Here is a 20,414-nt window from a genome sequence, read left to right as displayed (position 1 = left end):
ACGGTGGGAAATGAAGTCTGTTGTTGCTTCTTCTGCCCCTTCTTCTTCTTTTGATTTTATTGGCGGTTGGTAGACCAACGTACAGGTGCATTACCGCCACCTACTGGGCTGGAGTGTGGCGCAGTAGACTCACAGGAAATTAAGGATAGAGAAAAAATTAAAATAAATAAAATGAATGAATGAATCAATGAATTAATAAAATAAAATAAAATAAAAATTTTAATATATAAAGTAATAATAATAATAATACAATTAAGATAAATAAATGAATGGGAAAATGGGGAACAATAATATCAATAATAGCACATTACAATACAAAGTTAATTAAATTAGTTAAAATTAAATACACACCTAAATTCTCAATTGTTGAGAAATTAATTAAAATTAAATTATCTGACTCCAACACAAAATCCTCACCTATTTCTCTGCGTTGATTGTTTGATGGGGAATGATGAGCAGGAGACGTCTCAGTTTAACTTAATTTTATTACAATACGTCAAGAAATGTGTAGCTTACAGAGTCTCTGGGTTCAATCTACACGTCCCTGACAACACATAGGCTGGTCAGATCATGAGATCTGGAAGCGGTCTAATTTCCCTAAAACCCAGTTTTATAGCCTTACAAAAGTTTTCTAAGAATGTAGGTAGATCTCTCTCGAAGTCGCCTCTAGATCCACTGATTTGTCAGTTTATTCAATACGTGGACACGTCATGTCACCAAGCAGAGAAGACAGTTATCTTTCTGCTCAGCACATCATGTCCGTGACCTGACCTGTTAACAAAACTTTCAAAACACAAACTCCTGCCTTGATATGACTTGCAGAGATATTATTGGTGACACAGATTTTGCAATAAACATTAAAACATAAAACATAACATATCATAACATAAGATTATAGAATCTTACTCTAAGTAGGGCAGAGAAAGTTTAAGCAGATGGAGTAAATGTATTTAGTTGTATCATAGTTTAAAACAATATTAGCACATGATCATTGTAGCAAAGCATCTTACATGATTAATCTATAAATGCACAGAGGTTACATACACAGTTAGTGAATTACGCACGTATAGATAGTGACCTAGGGCAATCAGATAGTGACCCCCATCCACAGAGACAGAATAAGAGACAGAATAACAGATAATTCTAACACTCTATAAGTCCTGTTTCCCTCAGGTAATTAAATAGAGGCTTGGTTTTTTGCATGATTTTTCCCAAGAAGACTTTCCAGGATGTTCCTTTGTTTCCCATCCTCTAGAAGTCTCTTTCTTTACATTCTACCAGCACGTTTGACTGTTTCTGCATGGGTCATTGCAGCAAACAAAAAGAATGACAACTAGAGAGATATAGGGCCTTCATGTTCATTATTTTATGGGCTTTTCTCATTTCCCTGATTTTGCATCCCCGCTTCCCTCACTTGCGTCTTAGTCCCGTCCACCGGGGATGCATGGAGAGACGCAGGGAAACGAAGCGAAGAGAGAGGAAACGATTTAAGAGACATGAGACCATAGACATTGCATCTTTATTATGTCTATGAATCCCCCCGTTTTTGTTTATTTTCCTGCAATCATATCCTGTCACACACTCCAATCCAGATGGTGGCAGTAATGCATCTTTAACTTTTATATTGAAGGATAGAACAGTTCTGTGGACAACAAGACCAGAATGGACATTACAGGAACCAATAAAAGATTTAGAAATATTGAATATCAAGAGAGGAAATCAAACAGCAGATTTAGTCCAGGAAAAGTGTAATCACACAGGTGTTAAGTATGTGGAATATATTTACACTTTAACAGATAGATTGAAGGAGGAAAAAACAGGAGCAGCAATGGTGGTTCCCAGTCATAGTAGCCTAATGTCAAAAAGAACATCAGATCATTTTAAAAAACATATATGCAGTGGAGCTATGCACAATACTAATGGCTGTAGAGTGGGTGGAGGTCATGGGGGAAAGAAAGGTAGTTATATGTAGTGATTCAGTTTCATCAATATTAAGCATTAAAAACAGGACAGCCAAAACACATCAGGAAATATTACATGAAATACTGTTAAAAACATCCAGATTGACACAACAGGGGAGGGAAATAGTGTTCATGTGGGTCCCAGCTCATCAAGGTATATTACGAAATGAAAAAGCAGACAAAATGGCTAAGGAAACAGAAAAAAGCGAGGAGACAGTAATTAACAGAGCTGCCAAGTGTCACGCTTTGAGTGTGACAGTCACGCAATTTAACCCATTCTCACACCACACGCCACACTTGACATTTCTCACGCTTGTATTTCCCCATTCAATACTCTGTATTTATTTTTTTCATGATAATAAACTTTCGTCCTCGCGGCTTGGCGTATCTCGAGTAGCTCTGATTGACTGACCGAGATAACCAATCCCAGACCAATCCATCAGTCCTTTGTGCCTAAATCTAACCAACCGCGGAAGGCACCACGCAATATTAACCAATCAGAAGCAACGAAAGGCGGGTCTTGGCGTCTCTAACTTTCTTTCGCACACAACAGCGCCGACATTTAAAACCCACTCGATGTTGCTTGAAGACAGATGGTAATTAACTACTCAATTTTGTTGACAGTTGATTCACTGTTTCTCCTTGAGTTTCCTAGTTAATATGTACTGTTTTAAGGCAGCTATAAGTCTATCACTGTCCTGTATTTGTTGCAGAGCTGTGTAACATTTATTTGCCTCTTCTCTTGACCAGTTCACACTTGAAAAAGAGACTCTAACGTTAGTCTCAATGTGTGTGTGTGTGTGTGTGTGTGTGTGTGTGTGTGTGTATGTCAGAGTTACAGACTTGTGAATATCAATTTAGACCCCTCTAAAGCAGTGTTTCTCAAAATTCTAAATTTCAAGGTCTATCCTTAACTCTGACAGTGTACAAATGGAACCAAATTAGCTTTATTGGCATGAATGGTATCAACCTTTGTTGCCAAAAGCAGAACATACATACAGACATGCAATTCAATTACAATACAATTAATACAATACATTAAATATTAATACAAATATATTAAATATTTTACATTAAATATATTTCATATTAAATCTCTCTCCTTCGCGCTCTCGCTCTCTCTCTCTGTTGGCAAACATGGCGGAAGGCGGAGCAGACACGCCCATAGACAAATAGACGCAGCATCAGCTGCTGTGACGCGAGAAATTCGGCCGCCGTCTTGGAGTGGTGATCCGCTCCACTCAGTGTAATTAGTTTGACAGGAGCATATAACTGTCAGCGCATTTAATTAATCTTACCTCACTGAATACTACTGATTTTCACGTGTTTTTTTGGTCATACTTGTAGCTATGATAAAGGACACATGTTTTGGCATGTTTTATTATTCATAGTTGGCTTAACAGTAATTGAATATTCTTATATGCTATAAGTGACCAGACGTCCGAGATCCAAAAAAAAGACACAAAATAACTAAAAAAAATCACACAAAATGACAGAAAAAAACCTAAATTACTTTTGAAAAAAGAAACAAAATGACAGAAATAAAGACACAAAATGACCAAAAAAGACACAAAATAACTATAAAGGACACAAAATGACAAAAAAAACCTAAATTACTTAAAAAAGACACAAAATGACAGAAAAAAGACACAAAATGACAGAAAAAAGACACAAAATAACTAAAAAGGACACAAAATGACCAAAAAGACATAAAAAACGAAAAAAATCACACAAAATGACAGAAAAAAAACTAAATTACTTAAAAAAGACACAAAATGACAGAAAAAAGATACAAAATAACTAAAAAGGACACAAAATGACCAAAAAGACATAAAATAACGAAAAAAATCACACAAAATGACAGAAAAAAACCTAAATTACTTAAAAAAGACACAAAATGACAGAAAAAAGACACATTACTAAAAAAGACACAGAATGAACAAAAAAGACACAAAATAACTAAAAAAATCACACAAAATGACAGAAAAAAACCTAAATTACTTTAAAAAAAGAAACAAAATGACAGAAAAAAAGACACAAAATTACTAAAAAAGACACAAAATGATTTAAAAAAGACACAAAATAACTAAAAAGGACACAAAATGATCAAAAAAAGCCTAAATTACTTAAAAAAGACACAAAATGACAAAAAAGACACAAAATGACAGAAAAAAGACACAAAATAACTAAAAATAATTAAAAAAAAACAGAAAAAAACCTAAATTACTTAAAAAAGACACAAAATGACAGAAAAAAGACACAAAATAACTAAAAAGGACACAAAATGACCAAAAAAAGACACAAAATAACTAAAAAAGACACAAGATGACCAAAAAAGTGCCATGGGAAAGAGAGAAAGATGGCCTATATTTTGCATTTTGTTGTTCAAGTAGCTGTTACTTTGTTCAGTGACAATAAAGTTCAAACTTATCAATTCTAATGACTGTTGATTGAGGGTGTGTGGTGGCAGCGGGGCTCAATGGGTGCTCAGCACCCCTAAAGCTCTGACCCTAGATTCGCCCCTGGCCGCTGGCATGTAGGTGAGGACATCAGTCTTAAGGAATAAATCGATGTTAAAAGGCCAAAGGCATCATGGTGCTAGAGTCTCACTCTTGTCATTTTCTGAAACTTGGCAGCCCTGGTAATTAAAGTAAAATTATCAAAAGCAGAGGGGTAAAGTTTAATATGGAAAGAAATAATCAGGTTAACCTGTTACAGTCAGTGAACAGTCCAAGTTCTTGGTTTAATACCTTTTTTTAATGGCGGCTCAGTCAGCAACACATACAACAGATCCAGAAACCTTGCTACTTGCCGTATACACTCCGCTGCGCATGCTCACACTGCAGTCCTCTTTTTTAACTGGACATTACAGAACCAACATTGGAAGAGGGAGATAAAAGGGAAACATTTATATAAACTACAAAGCGTCGTGGGGGAGCCAGGGTGTTATGGTGATAATAGAACAGAATGTAAATGGCAGTTAATCTATCTATAATTTATGCCACTTTATTTTTTGTGCTTTTATTTTGAAGAGCACCACTCTTATTTTGTTACTTCCTGTTATCGAAGAAACTAGACTTCCTGCTCTCGTCGTGGCAAAAACAGCACGACAATGATACTACAGAGTTGGTAAAACATGCAAACGAACTATTTACATGTCGTATCCTGTGTTAAAGCTTGTAAATGAGTATTTTATTTGGTTCGCTCCGTGTTTTTTGTGTCATTGTATTTCTCATGTAAGGACTGTTACTGCGAGGTGTGTGTGAGAGGAAGATGGGTTGCTAGCAGGCTGAGCTCAAACTTAGCACCCTTGGAAGCAGAAGGAGGTAGGAGGAGACGGTGCATTTATTGTAAAAAGAGTGGTTTATTTAATTTATAACAAAGAGAAACTGTCATTAATTTTATTTAATAAGAGCTGTAATTCATAGCAGTTTAAAAGGGTAATTTCATGTAAAATTCATTAATTCAAAGTTTACTAAAATGTATTTGTTTAAGTTTAAAATGTGTTAGAAAAATTGCATGAGTAAACCTTCAAAATTGAATTATCTGACACCAACAGGAAAATACCTCACCAATTATTTCTGCGCAGTCTTTGATGGGGAAATGATGAGCTGGAGTCGTCCGAGTTCTCAGTTTAACATAGTTTTATTACAATACGTCAAGAAATGTGAATTACAGAGCTCTGGGATTCACTTTAGGAATCAGTTTAACTGTCCCTGATACACACAGACAGGTTTCAGGTCATGAAGTCTGAAAACCTTGTCTCTACTCCTGCAAAAAACCCCAGTTTTACACTAACATAGTTTAATTATATCAATGAAGGTAGATTTCTTCCAGGAAGTCCAGCCTTCCCCCTCCGCTGATTCGCCAGTCTTCTTTCACACCATCACACATCAGGCCACCTGGGCAAAACAATCACTGCTACCCAGGACAAGACAAGGCCTTGTGGCCTGCTAACAAACTTGTTATGATGAACATACAGCCTTATTATGTTCTACAGAAATATAACAACTATTCTTCAGAGTTCTACATGTTCTTTTAAAGGTTAAAAAATATAAGACAGACAATACTACTTTTTGTGATTATAGAATCTTAATTAGTTTAAGCAAATGGAATATATGTAATTAAAGTAATCATAGTTTTCTACATCAATATTAACACACAAACACAATCAATGTATCAAAATCATATTACCTGATTAATATAAATGCATAGAGATAGACATTATCAAGGTTTCAGTAAATTACGCATGCATAGTGACCTTGTAATGACTGTTGGGAGAAAAATGTCAAAGAGGAAAAGAGAGGAAGACAGTAACATTTCATTTTCAACAAGTATAATATTCAAATTATTCTAACAAATGTGAACATGATTTTTATGCATTATTTACTGAAATCTGGTACTATGGCATTTGTATTTCTGTCCATTTTTTATAGTTTTCACGGTGTCATAATGTCAGAAGGAGAAAAGAGGAGAGAATTAAAGTAACACCAGTCGAAGCTCTCTGCGTCACGTGTGGTAATTCCAAGTGGGCCGCTACACAGAACAAGTACTTATAAGTAGACTAAGAATAGGGCACAGTAGATTAAATAACACACTTAATATAATAGGAAAACATGCAACTGGTCAGTGTAATTACATTACATTACATTACATGTCATTTAGCAGACGCTTTTGTCCAAAGCGACTTACAATAAGTGCATTCAACCTGATGGTACTAGACATAGACCATAGGAATCAAGTAAGTACATAACAACATGAATAATATGTTAAGGAAGAAAAGAAGAGAAAAGAATAAGAGCTTTTTTTTATTTTATTTTATTTTTTTATATATCTGTTAGGTGACCATGACTTAACCGAGGTATTGTTGGAAGAGATAGGTCTTCAGCCTGCGGCGGAAGATGTCCAGGCTGTCTGAGGTCCTGATGTCGGTAGGGAGCTCGTTCCACCATTTGGGAGCCAAGACAGTGAAAAGTCTGGAGGAGGTTTTGAGGCGAGTTGACCCACGCAGGGTGGGAGTCGCCAGCTGTTTGGCTGATGCAGAGCGGAGAGGACGGGCAGGGGTGTAGAGTTTAACAAGGTCCTGGATGTAAGTAGGACCTGAACCGTTAGCAGCAGAGTACTCCAGAGCTAGAGTCTTGAAGCGTATCCGCGCAGCCACCGGTAGCCAGTGGAGGGAGCGGAGGAGGGGTGTTGTGTGTGAAAATTTGGGAAGATTGAAGATCAATCGAGCAGCTGCATTCTGGATGAGTTGTAGAGGTCGGATGGCTTTGGCAGTCAGGCCTGCCATGAGGGAGTTGCAGTAGTCCAGGCGTGAGATGACCAGCGCCTGGACCAGGACCTGAGCTGCCTTCTGGGTGAGAAAACGGGCGGATTCTCCTGATGTTATGCAGCAAGAATCTGCAAGATCTGGTAGTGGCGGTGATGTTTGTTGAGAGGGACAGTTGGTTGTCAAGAGTTACGCCAAGGTTTTTGGTGGTTTCTGTGGAGACAACCACTGTGTTCTGGACAGTGATGTGGAGGTCAGTGGTGGGGATAATTGTGGGGAGAGGGAGACAGTAGAACGTGTGGTAACATCGTGTCCTGAGCAAGGTTATTATAGTTAACGAAAACTAACGAAATAATGAAAACTAGAATTGAAAAAACATTTTCGCTAGCTGAAATAAAAATAAAAAGATGATTTTTTTTTTAAAAACAATAACTAACTGAAACTGTATTGTGTGGTTAAAAAAACGAACTAAAATTATAGTGAAAATGTCCTTCGTTTTCGTCTTTGTCAACTTTTTCATACATAATCCAGTGTTTCTATTAGAAAGAGGATTCTGTTAGTGAACATGCAGGAACACATGGTAAATATGTTTATTGATACTGGGATGTCTACACTCCAACCAAAATACAAAACACCCGGAACTGTAAGAGTTAATAACCTTATTGGGGCTGAGATGGATAAACCAAAGGAAATAAAGGCAAATTTTATTATGACCTCTTTGAATATCGCACCCAACACACAGCCCATCACAAAAATCTAAAACTAAAACTAAAACTAAGCATTTGCAAAAAATTAAACCTAACTAAAACTAGCACACTCACTCTAAAAACAAATTAAAACTAACTGAATTTGAAAACAAAAATCCACAACGAAATTAAAACTAAAACTAATGAAAAATCCAAAACTCTTATAACCTTGGTCCGGAGTATGAAAGGGAGAGGGAAAGGAATGGAGGTAGAGATGCAGAAGGCAGCTATAAGAGGAGAACATTTAACAAGTATAATACAAGTATAATAGAACAAGTATAATAGAAGGTGGAAAATCTAGGTAGGGGAGAAAAATCCTTCTGAGATTTATGCCACAACTAGGAAAATTATGAAAGAAGTTAAGTCCAGCAGATGGCGGTAAATGCAACGAAAATGATGCCAACTGCCATTAAACACCAAAGAAGAAGAAGGAGGAAGTTGCTGCTGTTGCCGTGGAGCCGCTGTGGTAGACACTTTCGTTTTCATTTCTTCATGTGAAAGTGATTGGATGTTGTTCTAGCTGCTACATTACAGAACATGGCGGGCCTGGAGGTGTTGTATGCGTGTGTCGGCGGCAGCGTCACCTGTCCACAGGACGCCGTGGTGTGCTTCGTCCACTGGGAGATGGTGAAGAGCGGGTACAGGTGCCTCGGCTCTGGGGACGAGGTGCGTTACACCAGCTAACATTAGCTACACACCAAAACAATGTCACCACTAACAGATCACTGCTGTAGACAGTCAAGCACCAGACTCTGTTTAACAAACCGGCTGTTTAAAGCCCCGCAGTCTGCAAGTTAACGTCTATAGGAGGAGTTTATTTATAGTGTTGCCAAAAGCTAGGCTTGATTTTAAGCAAAATACTAGCTGCGTTGTGAATTATTTGTACGCAGAATTGAAGAATGGATCTTAAACTGATCAGGTCGATATAATTTGTTTCCGTCGCTATTAACATTTTCTTTACAGGAAGAAAATCCACTGTTTTTCAATGTAATTCTGACTTAGCTAACTTGCTCAGTGAGATTAGCGTTGCTTGCTGAATGTGCATCGCTGGCGTTAAATAGCGACCTGGAGTATTTCATTTATACATTTTGAGCTCCGTCTTAGTGCTTTTTCGTCTTTGAGGCAGACTTAACTAGGATTTATTATAAAATAAAGAAATTATAACGAACTTTAAAAAAAAAAAAAGAGAGGAAAAAAAGTGTTATGTCATCTTTAGCTAGCAAACCCGAGTGTTGTGTTGTGCCACTCGGGACCACCCACTGGGGCCGTTGTTATCTCCTTACAGGTTTCCACACTAACTAGATGCCGTACTCGTGTGTGCAGCTGTGTTTTGCCTCAGTTAGCAGATTCGTCACATTTTTAAGAAACATATAGCTGGGGATTTCCAGGTGATTTTGCAAACATGATATTTTCATGCTTTCTTTTTATGCATAGGTGGCTGGGATGTAGTGTTCACTTATACTTATCACTTTTTGAAAATTTGGGAAGATTGAAGACCAATCAAGCAGCTACATTCTGGATGAGTTGTAGAGGTTGGATGGCTTTGGCAGGCAGACCTGCCATGAGGGAGTTGCAGTAGTCCAGGCGTGAGATGACCAGCGCCTGGACAAGGACCTGAGCTGCCTTCCGGGCGGATTCTCCTGATGTTCTGCAGCAAGAATCTGCAGGATCTGGTGGTGGCAGTAATGTTAGTGGTGAGGGACAGTTATGCCAAGGTTTTTAGCTGTCTTGGTGGGTGTCACCACTGTGTTATGGACAGAGATGTGGAGGTCAGTGGTGGGGGAGCCCTTCCCAGGGAGGTAGCGTAGTTCAGCCTTTCCCGGGTTGAGTTTGAGGTGGTGTGAGGACATCCATTGAAAACATGCACTCAAACTGAATTCCAACCCCGCTTTTGCTCCTCAATCATTTTGTGGTTGTTTTCTGTCTCCCTCTCTCCTGCAGCCCTGCAGCACTGATAAGAAGTCCGAGCTGCTGCCTTCTGACTGGAGTAGCAACAAGGAACTGTACAGTCTGCGATATAAAGCCAATGACGGAGACACCCAGCTGCTGCTCAAAGCCATCTCTGTCGACTCCACCTTGATCTTCAACCTGATGGTAGGAACAACTTACTAATGCACAGTGGAAGGGGAGCGTGCTAGATGTGTTTTGGATTTGATCATTTTCTTGTGTCTCTGTGATTGTGTGTAAAGAACTACAGCTCGCAGCAGGTGTCAGACTTGACGGTGAACATCAGCGATCATGTGGATGCAGAGCACCTGCAAATATTTGACCGGTTGGTGTTTGTTTTTGTTTCATGTCTTTGAATGGAGGTCAGGTGCTATCAGTGGCCTGATTCATTCTTTTTGAGTTTTCCTGTGAGTTTGCAGTTGTCATTTACATTTTGACTATAGATATAGAAAAAACACTGATACAGAAAAATTATGGACAGAAACATCTGCATGTATGGGTGATTCTCATGAACATGGTGCAGCTCGTAGCAAAAATCCAAGAGCAGTGAATACATTTTCTTTGACCCTTTATAACATAAAATCTAAAGTCACTGTTTAATATGAATATATAATCTATTTGAAAAATTTTAATGTATTTTCTGACATTTTTAAAAAACACACAAAAAATCTTTTAAATAAAAAAGCTGACATGTTTTTCTTTTTTTTCCTTGGTCAATCACTTAAATATGCCCAAGGGTAACTGGTATCATCAATTTTATTAAAATATACACATATTTTAATGCAAACAATTCAATCATTACCGTAACATTTAACCATTTTTTCTCATCAATTTTCATTCAGATTTTGTTCTTTATACATTTACACATTATATTCTGTTAAATTATACATTTTAAAACAAATGTATATTTATTTTTTATAAAGTTTATTAAAAATGTATTGTATATAAGTATGGGGAAACCATGACATTTTTATCTGGACGCATTACGGTAATGAATTTGTGAATCAAAAATATGTTTAAAAATATAGAAAATATTATTTTAACACAAAACAATGAATTGTGCCTCATTATGGCTATATTGGTCATTCATATAAAAGTGAAATATATTTAGTTTAATAAAGTATTTCCTTATAATCTTCACAGACATAACTTAGACTGGCTTCATGAGAATCACCCGTATGCATTTAAGCTTACACCAAAATGGCTACAGCACAAGCTTTGATTATGATTATGATTATGCAGTATTCTCCATTCTTTTTTGCACTCCGTCTGCTCGAGGCCTCATGTTTTCCATCATCAACTACACACTTTTTCTGTAGATTTAACCGTTCAGACTTTATTTCAATATCAATGAAGTTAATAAACAACTCGTTTTTTTTTGCAGTGTGTTCAAGCATGCCGACAGCCTGTCAGAGAAGGTGACAACTCAGCTGTTGCCCTCACAGGACAGATCAACTGGTCAGAGAAGGAGTCGGAGGGAGGAAGAAGACAAGGAGGAGGAGCAGAGGCGTGGAAGAGTGGACAACGACCCGCTCCGCATCCCCAACAGACAGCCTCGCCAGGGACCGCCACACTGGTGGGTGTAACTAATCTTTATCCCAACTAAACAAAGAGGAATGGAGAGTCTGTGTGGGACAAGTTGCGGTCCTGGAGGTAGTTTAAAGTGTTTGATATAATGTCAATCTTACTTTTTGTTGTTGTTGTTTTCTTTTTCTCTCTGCCATTATTCTTTCTACTGTGTTCTTGGAGCAAATGCAATAGTTTTACTTTGCCACATGAACTTTAAGAGCTGCTTTTGCTGTAACATAATGAGCACAATATCTTTTGTGAATCACTCATATTTTACCTACAGATATGAATAAAACCACCTTTAGTTGCTCCTCACAGAATAAAAAAATCAAAACAGACAAAATAAAATAAATTAAGTTCAATTAAGATCATTTTCCACGGGCATAACACGTGATCAAGGCACCACCGCTTTGAAAATCACCAAACCCTAATTAATAAATTCCAAGCCTTGACCATACACCCACTTTCCTGCCGTACGTTTGTTACATTAATGAGAGCCATTGTCTTGCACACAGTTCATTGCTCTTTGAAAGGACAAAGTTGCATTGTTATATGCATTATAGTATATCATATATTACATTTTCAATATATTTCTTTCAATTTTCTTATATCGCAATTATTTCTGGGACCATATATTGTCCAAGAGAATGTGGTTATTATGACAGTGACTAGTGGTGAAGACAACAACTCCCATGATCCTATGCTGCTTCACAATGTCAGTTGTGTCAATGTTTTGATTGAGAGACACCCTATAGCGCACCACAGGAATGAGACTTTAAACCTGGAAGTAAGTTAGCATCTTAACGACATGGGGTCTCTTCTCTCAATCTCAGTGATGAGATTTGGTTAGATGCCTGTAATAAGGTCTGTGGTTAACAGACAAAACATCTTCGTGTTTTGTTGTACGACATCATATACTCCACTTGGGAATTTTGGAGTTGTTTTTTTTTGTCATTTACTTTTTATTGGTTTTTGATTTTACATGTAAATGAACAAACAAATAATCAACATGAAGACCTATAGACAAATACAGAAAATATCAAGGGAAAAGTAAAAGCGTACAAAAGGGGGTTGGAAAACAACCAGAAAAAAAAAAGAAAAAAGGGAAAGGTACAAAGAAATGAAAGTATTCTGATAGTCCAATCTGAGATTACCTGAAATCCGGTTTTATGGTAAAGACATATGTAATCCATTTTTGCCAATTTTCAATAAATACCTCTTTTTGTGTTCTTAAATTTAAAGTAATTATTTCCATTACAAAGATGTTGTACACAATATCAATCCATTCATCTGCACTAGGGGCCTCCCTCTTCAGCCATTTAGGAATTTTGGAGTTTTTACGTGTCCTTAAAATGGCGGCTAAAAGAGACTACAGTGGTTGTTGGGAATATTAAACATCATCACGCCGGATCCGGACTGGAACTCTCTCTCTAGTCCGCCCTACAGCTTCTAGTGTTTTCAGTGCTCTCACAAACACTTGTAGATTGTAAATTATGTTATAATAATAAACTATTTATCAGGCATATAGCATATTGTTAGCTTTTTACTTCTGTAGACTGCATCAACACTTCAAACATAATAAAAGGTGTGTTCATTGATTATCCGGCTGAACAAAACGTATAAGCATCAGAAACTTATGTTTGCCACAGAGTTTATTTTCTGCACTGATCCAAAAACCAAAATCCAAATTCTCAATAGACCACATGTCGATGCTGCTGCGAAGTCCGGGTTGGCCTACAAAATTATTATAAATATATATTATAACAATTTCGATAGCTCTCTATAGCAGCAGAATATTGAATATTATTACTCAGTCTTGTTTGTTCGACCAACAATCCAAACCCAAAGATATTCAGTTTGAATTTGCAAAGATATGTTGGAAAGCAGCAACTATTGATATTTCAGAAACCTTTAGAATAGCAGCAGTGGTCATTGATAAATAATTAATTCATTCATAAATACAATTTCTTTTTTCCAGGGCTGACCCCATGGTTCCTCCGTTTTCAGCTGGAGGAGCAGATCTGGATCCCTTCCGGTGAGACTCCATCTCTCCCTCATAATAAAGGGGTTTTTTTGTTTTTGTGTTTTTAATGTAAAATCATTTTGGAGTTATATATTTAAGCTGTAGCATGGTCAAAGCCGGGATTTGGGGGGATGAACAGTCAGGACAGACAGCAGAAGATTAGTGGCGCTGGTCCAAGCTTCCTCTGAAGCGATGATCACAAACAAAAACGGAGTCATTGAGTAGTTCCTCCCTGTTTAAACTGGCAAACCATTCAGAACAATTAAAAACAGAACTAACCGTCTGAGAAACAGCTTCTACCTCAGAGCCATGGCCTCCATCACTCCCCCCTCACATCTTAATGACCAACTGCACTAACACTGCAGACACACAGAAAATACTTTTCTGAAAAGATGCTACGTTTAATTGCTGCTATTTTATAATGCCTTTAATTATCCTGTCGGTGCCGTTGTGTGCTGTGTTGTCTTATTTATTTATTTTATATTCTTTTTTATACCTCAGATTCGAAAATGCAGCATTTAATTTCATTGTACTGTGTATAGTGAAAATAAGGATCATTCATTAATTCATTCATTGAAGTTCATCCCTGAAGTTTCCTGCACTGAATTAATTTTTTATTCTCTTAAACTTTTGAAGAATATTAGTGTCATGACACATACTAAAAAATCAATAAGACAGAGGATAAAATAATCATTCTTTCTTTCAAAAATTGACTGGTTATTTTGTTATTTGATGTCAGCTCGCTCTTAGCAGTTTCAGTGACTTTACCATAAATATTACAATACGGGCGCACTACATTATATATTATTATTATTATTATATAGGGACGGCTGGCTTGACTACGGAGAAGCAAATGACAGCTCACTTGACCGCAGTCAAACTTCCGAGTCACGTAAACCCAACCAATTAAATATTAAAATTAAATTAATTCCTGGTGCCCTTTTTTCCATTCTATAATTTTGATCTGAGCCTAAGATTGAAATATGAAAAAAACAAGCATTTTTTTTCGTTTTTTGTGTTATAATAAAAAACTAATAACAAAATAACCAGTCAATTTTTCATTATTTGATTTTGATTGCCAATTGAAAAAGGAAAGAACGAATGATACACGGATTTAAAATAAACTTAACTTTCTCTTATATTTTTTTCTTAACTTCCTCATATATCCTCCTTGTCCCTCAGGTCTCCCAGCAGTGGCGGGATGATCGTTGACCCGTTGAGGTCGGGGTATCCTCGTTCTGGTTTTGATCCATCCAGCGGGATACCAGACATTCTGCCTCCTGGAGCTGTTCCCCCGGGTGCTCGCTTCGACCCGTTTGGGCCCGGTGGACGACACAGACCAGGGTAGGACACACACACACAGACTTTACTTATAATGCAAAATCAAGTCAATTGAGTTGTTATTATTGATATTATTATTAGTAGTAGTATCATTATACCCATTGGTCAGATACCATGGTGTCACTATCTGTGACGTAGCCTGATCCTTGCTACGTAGAGAAGTGGGGACCCCATTTCGGATTTACCAAATATGGTTCTTTGCCTGATAAAGGGTTAATCCGATTAATAATCAATTAACCAACTGACTAGAGATGCACCGAATAGCAAATTTTTGGCCGATGCAGAATAAAAATCAAACGCTTGGCCAAATACCGAATGTGGTTAAGTTTTTCATAATTTTTTTTAAATATTGCCTAAATAAAATACATTTTTAGACATGATTTTCAAACAAAATAAATGTTTACTTAATATTCTGACATTTAAATATTTGAAGAGAACTGCATTCCCAAAAGAACAAAGTAGTGCATAAAAGTGGATAAACCCACAACAAATGAATTATTGTCCTTTTGGCACAAGTTTACTTAGTCACAGTAGGCTAATAATGTAAACAGAAGGCTCAAGTAAAACTTTTACTTTTTAAAAACTTTTTGGTCTTTTCGAAGACGTCGGCCATGGACGGAGTGGGGGTACTGGGATGCAGAGCTTTCCTCTTTGCAGCTGCAGACGTCTCCCTCTCATACAGAGCATGCTGCTCAGGTGTTTGGCTTTTAAATGATTTATTAAAGCCGGAGTCCCAAAGGTCTTAGCAGAGGACCCCCTCTAGATATATCGAGTGAGCACTCGCTGCAGACCACAATTCTTTTTTCCGTCTCCGTAACTTTGAAATACTTCCAAACTGCTAAAAAATGCGCCGCTAATATTTAATATATATATATTCGGCCTTGTTTTTCACTCATTGCACCGAATACCGAATGTGGCATTTTCTGCAATATTCGGCCGAATATATTCGGTTACCGAATATTCGGTGCATCCCTAGTAATGACAGATAACTGATACAGTTATTCAGTGTTGTTACTCACATATTGGTCCTCAGACCTAATGAAAACATGATAATGATTACATTTTTCACGTCTGTTTTTCAGGCCGGACCCCGACCACATGCCCCCGCCCGGCTACGACGACATGTTCATGTAGTAACTCCAGTTTGATTAAAAGAAATATAATAAGAGCATTTGACTTCCTTTCAGCAGAAGGTTGCATCTTATTTTTATTTTCAATTTACAATACAGACAAGTAAAACACATAAAACTGTGCAGGACAATTGGAGCTGTGTCTCTTGATGACAAGCTTTAGACTATGTTTGCGGTATTGTTTGCTTCTCAAACCCAAATGCTGTCCTGCAGCCAATAGGGAGCCAGGAGGAAGTTCTTCATCTCCATCTTCCCCCAAGGATTTGATGTGGTTTGTCGTCCTGAAAATAAATAAGTTGCCCTTTTTATTTTCTCCTGATTTTGAGAAAGAGGGTTTGTTTTATAATTGTTCCTTTAACTAATGTATAACTTGTGTACATAACAAACTTATTATTTAACACACACAGGCGGTAACTTTTATGTAGAAGTTCCCATCTGTTTGTGTTAAATAAACATCAGAAAATCAGCTGGTTTTCGTTTTAAGATAAGTAAGTTTGGATTCTTATCTTTCCATTAAACTGCATCCTGTAGTTTAAATGTATTCATAAGAAAAGTATAAGGGTGAATTTCTGTTGTGGAGTATTTCAAAAGATTAAAATGAGATTCTTTACAGTTGTTTTTGTTTGGATTGTTGTTGAATTAACAACATGGTTGATTAAATATCTCCTGCCAAAATAAAATAAATGTCACACTTTACATTCTGGTTTCTGTTGTTGCTGTTTACTGATTGTTCTGAGTCATTGTTCTATTTTTGTGCTCAGATGTAAGACATAAAAAATAAACATACTTGCATATTCGTAGATTTTGGATTTTTCTATTAGAGAGAAAAAGGAAATTCTATTTTTTTTGTGTGTGTCTTAAGATTTATATTGTGTCAGGAGTGGATGTATATACTGATTTGCTACATTTTTGATGAAAAAAACACATTCAACTTGTTTCATTGACCCCAATAATTCACACAATCTAGTGTCTCAGCCATCCATCCTCTGAATACTCTAGGTCTGTAGTTTGTGGTTGTAAAGTTTCATGAGGCTGTGATTATCCTAGAGGTCTCAGCAGCTCATTTTATACACTGAGCTCGCGTTTAACTCACTAACATCATCACACATGAAGAACATTGGGCTCATTGAATCCACAAGAGTCTCAACTTTCCAGTCAGACCCCATTTATGCAACTAAAAGACTTTGATGATCCTCTGACTTTTCATCTAGTGGCACCATCAGGTCAACATGAATCTAATAATAAAGAAAACCCAATAATATTCCCATCAGCCTCAGCTGTACTTTGTTTGGTGCTGATTAACATGTGAACACACTAAATGAAGATGGGAAACGTCCATCCGTCTATTTTCAACCACTTATCCATGGCCGGGTCGTGGAGACAGCAGGCTAAACAAATAACTTATATTTTAATATTTTTTAATATTTTTCATTATTTTACATGGCACTTATGTTTTACATTGTCAACCAATTCTAGAAACTATAACTGAGAAAAAAAATCTAAAATAAAATAAATACCTAAATATACATAGGTACATTCTGTATGTTCAGTGATAGTCAATTGCTGACCAATTAAAAATAATAAAAAAATAAAGTAAATAGCTAACAAAATTTCTAAATTATTTCTGCACTGATTACTGTTTTTTTTAATTATTTTTTTTAAGTTCTCATATTGGTGAATATAGCACTAAATATATCAAGACAATGTCTCTAAATATGAGACTCTATATCAATATTCTAACTCTAACTATGCAGTGCTACAAATAGATTATAAAGCATTGAATATATTTGATGCAATATAGACATGGGCATCATATAAACTGTTTTACTTTTTCTTTAAGTAAAAGACCTGAATACTTCCTCTGCTCCTGCTGACAGAGGGACAATAAAGTCACACTGGATTTAAAACCAACAACAAAACAATTTTATTGGTCATGTTAACAAAATCAGACTTATAAATCCGCATCATGGTTGTTACATACAGAACACAACTCCTCAGTATGTAAGGGGACAAGGAGTCTTCACACACTGAAGACATCCAGATTCACACAAAGCAGCAAGTTTTAAACTATGAGTGGAGATAAGCCCATTTCTCCAAATTATGACATAAATAAATCAAATATTTATTTACATTTATATGTGTGTATTCCGTTTCAGGAGTGAGAATATTAATATTATGTCCCTCTTTCATCAGTTAAAGACTATGTCTCCGCACATTCGTCTTTATTTCATTTTAAATAAAAGGGATTAAGATAATCTCAGCTCTTGAGTGGGATTTTAGGGATATGTAAATGATTAATGATAATTGTCGCAAAAGCACATGTCAGGGTATGATATCGTATAACTTAAACAATATTCTTCAGTTACACACTGACTGTACACAACTAACTTTGCTCTTCATAAAATACAACGCAGAGTAAACCTAAACATTTCAGTTAGACTCTGACTGTTTTGTTATCAGGAGGGAAACATAATATATTTATATTATGTATTAAAATTATCACACAGAGACCAAATAGGGATATTGGATCTTTTTTTTCACTACAAATTGTCCAATTCCATGCTCTTCAGCACATATCATAAAGAGAAATTTGGTGAGAAAAACCCTTAAAAAAATAAAACAAAAATTTCTGGGTCAAATTATAAAACATTATAAAACAATGGTCCTACAGTCATATATCCTTTTAATGTCCATTATTTCTGTATTAAATATTACCTTCATTGTCATATATCAATTGCAAAAAGATTACTTGATTCACTTACAGACACACAATTTCTTTCTCAGGCCACGTAATAAATTATTTTCATACATTTCATAAACTTTAATATGCAAGTCATTTCAATCTGGTTTCTTAAAGCGATATTTCAATGAGGCGATTTTTTCTATCTTTTTTTACACAAATTAAATAAATTAACAGTCAGCTGCAAATACAGACTGTTATTTCCTCGTTCCTGCTTTTATTTTGAAAAGCATACAGATAAACAATATGCCACCTGAGTGAAATATCACTTTATTTAGCTAAATATACATCTATTAACCGGTTTAAAACAAAATAATAATAATAATAAAAAAAACAGCAGGAATGTTTGTACAATAGTGAAATCATGTGACAATTTACACCATGTGACAGACAGGTACTGCCTGACACTGCTGCCATGGCATTGTCTCCTCCACCATTAAACGTGTACATTCATTGAGTCTCTGAGTTAAATGCTACTGCTGTGTGTGTCTGTACATAAAGGGAAGCGCCAGTCTGCAAAGTGGAACAAAACCAGAGCAAAAAACTGGTAAAGTGTTAATTTTCTTTTAGCTGAGCTGCTTGTTTTTTTTCAGTTGGAGCTTGTTTTCTGCAGCAGCAGGTTGTATAGTGATCAGTGAGACCGTACTTTGGGTCAAAGCCTTGCACACAGCTGCTGAAGTGTCCTTGAGTGAAGTACTGAATTGTAAGCAGCAGCAGGAACACTGTTACAGTAAGTGAGCTTTGACCTCTGACCCATCAGTGTGCAGAGAGAGGAGGATGGGAGGAGAGGATGCTGCAAGAAGTCGCTCATTAAAACAGGAACAAATGTTCTCTTCTGAGCTATTTGCTTTTATCAACACTCAGGGCCTGTGTTCACCAAAGCTCTTATTCAAGAGGCTAATATTTAGTTTAAATCACTCGTTTTAAATGTTATCAGCTCATTAAATGGTCATTCACATGCCTACTCTGCCTATTAGTAGGTCTAGAAGATCATTGACTACACTTATATAGCGCTTTTCTAGTTTTTGCAACCACTTAAAGCACTTTACACCTCACCCATTCACAAACACATTCATACTGGTGGCAGAAGCTACCCTAAACAGTGCCACTTGTCACCATCAGGAATTCATTCAAGGATACCTAGACATGTAGGCTGTCATGGTCAGGGATCGAACCAGCGACCTTCCGATCAGTGTTCAGTGATCAGTTATCACACCTCTAATATCCCTTTTCCACAAAAGCAGTTGCAGGGCCGGTTCAGAGCAGGTGCTAGTGCTGGTTCTCAGTTGGTTCAACTTGCAAACCAGCTCTGAACCTTTTTGCTTTTCCACAGGCTCTAGAGCCACGTCATTACGTCACTGTTTACTGTGTGTATATGTCTCCGCCCTCTTAGCAAGTGTAATAACAACAACGGCACACTACATCGTCTCGTTACTAATGTTGCTCCTGGCTTTGTAAGCCTTCATTGGCATCCAAATACGACATGTACAACAAATCTGTGCTGCTCACCTTGACTGCTATGGACGCCGATTACATTTTTATTAACACTGAATGTAAGATGGTAACGTTGGATGTATGTTAACCACTAATGTTAGCACACTAGCGCTAGCCCATATCAATCACATTGCAGTTAAACAAGTCAAATGAATGAATGATACACATTTTAGTTGGTATCTTTTAACAGCACT

The 20,414-nt window shown here is 36.7% G+C and overlaps 1 protein-coding gene across 1 annotated transcript; it reads left to right on the top strand.

Moving 5' to 3' along the window:
- Positions 1-8,410: 8,410 nt before the first annotated feature.
- On the top strand, positions 8,411-16,783 carry psmf1 (proteasome inhibitor subunit 1). Its single transcript, XM_059330087.1, has 7 exons — positions 8,411-8,642; positions 9,918-10,070; positions 10,166-10,248; positions 11,308-11,499; positions 13,471-13,527; positions 14,698-14,859; positions 15,939-16,783. The coding sequence occupies exons 1-7, from the start codon at positions 8,514-8,516 to the stop codon at positions 15,988-15,990; spliced, it is 828 nt and encodes a 275-aa protein (XP_059186070.1). The 5' UTR covers positions 8,411-8,513; the 3' UTR covers positions 15,991-16,783.
- The last annotated feature ends 3,631 nt before the right edge of the window (positions 16,784-20,414 follow it).

The sequence above is a fragment of the Centropristis striata genome, chromosome 3, assembly GCF_030273125.1.
Source record: "Centropristis striata isolate RG_2023a ecotype Rhode Island chromosome 3, C.striata_1.0, whole genome shotgun sequence".
Taxonomy (NCBI): Eukaryota; Metazoa; Chordata; class Actinopteri; order Perciformes; family Serranidae; genus Centropristis; species Centropristis striata.
The sequence above is the reverse complement of the archived record's forward strand: the minus strand, read 5'-3'. Positions and strand labels throughout refer to the sequence as shown.

Bases quoted from the DNA above. Each gene is read 5' to 3' on its own strand.
- psmf1 (XM_059330087.1), top strand. From the start codon at position 8,514: ATGGCGGGCCTGGAGGTGTTGTATGCGTGTGTCGGCGGCAGCGTCACC. The intron at 11,500-13,470 runs GTGGGTGTAACT...TCTTTTTTCCAG, and splicing joins CGCCAGGGACCGCCACACTG to GGCTGACCCCATGGTTCCTC. The intron at 13,528-14,697 runs GTGAGACTCCAT...CTTGTCCCTCAG, and splicing joins GCAGATCTGGATCCCTTCCG to GTCTCCCAGCAGTGGCGGGA.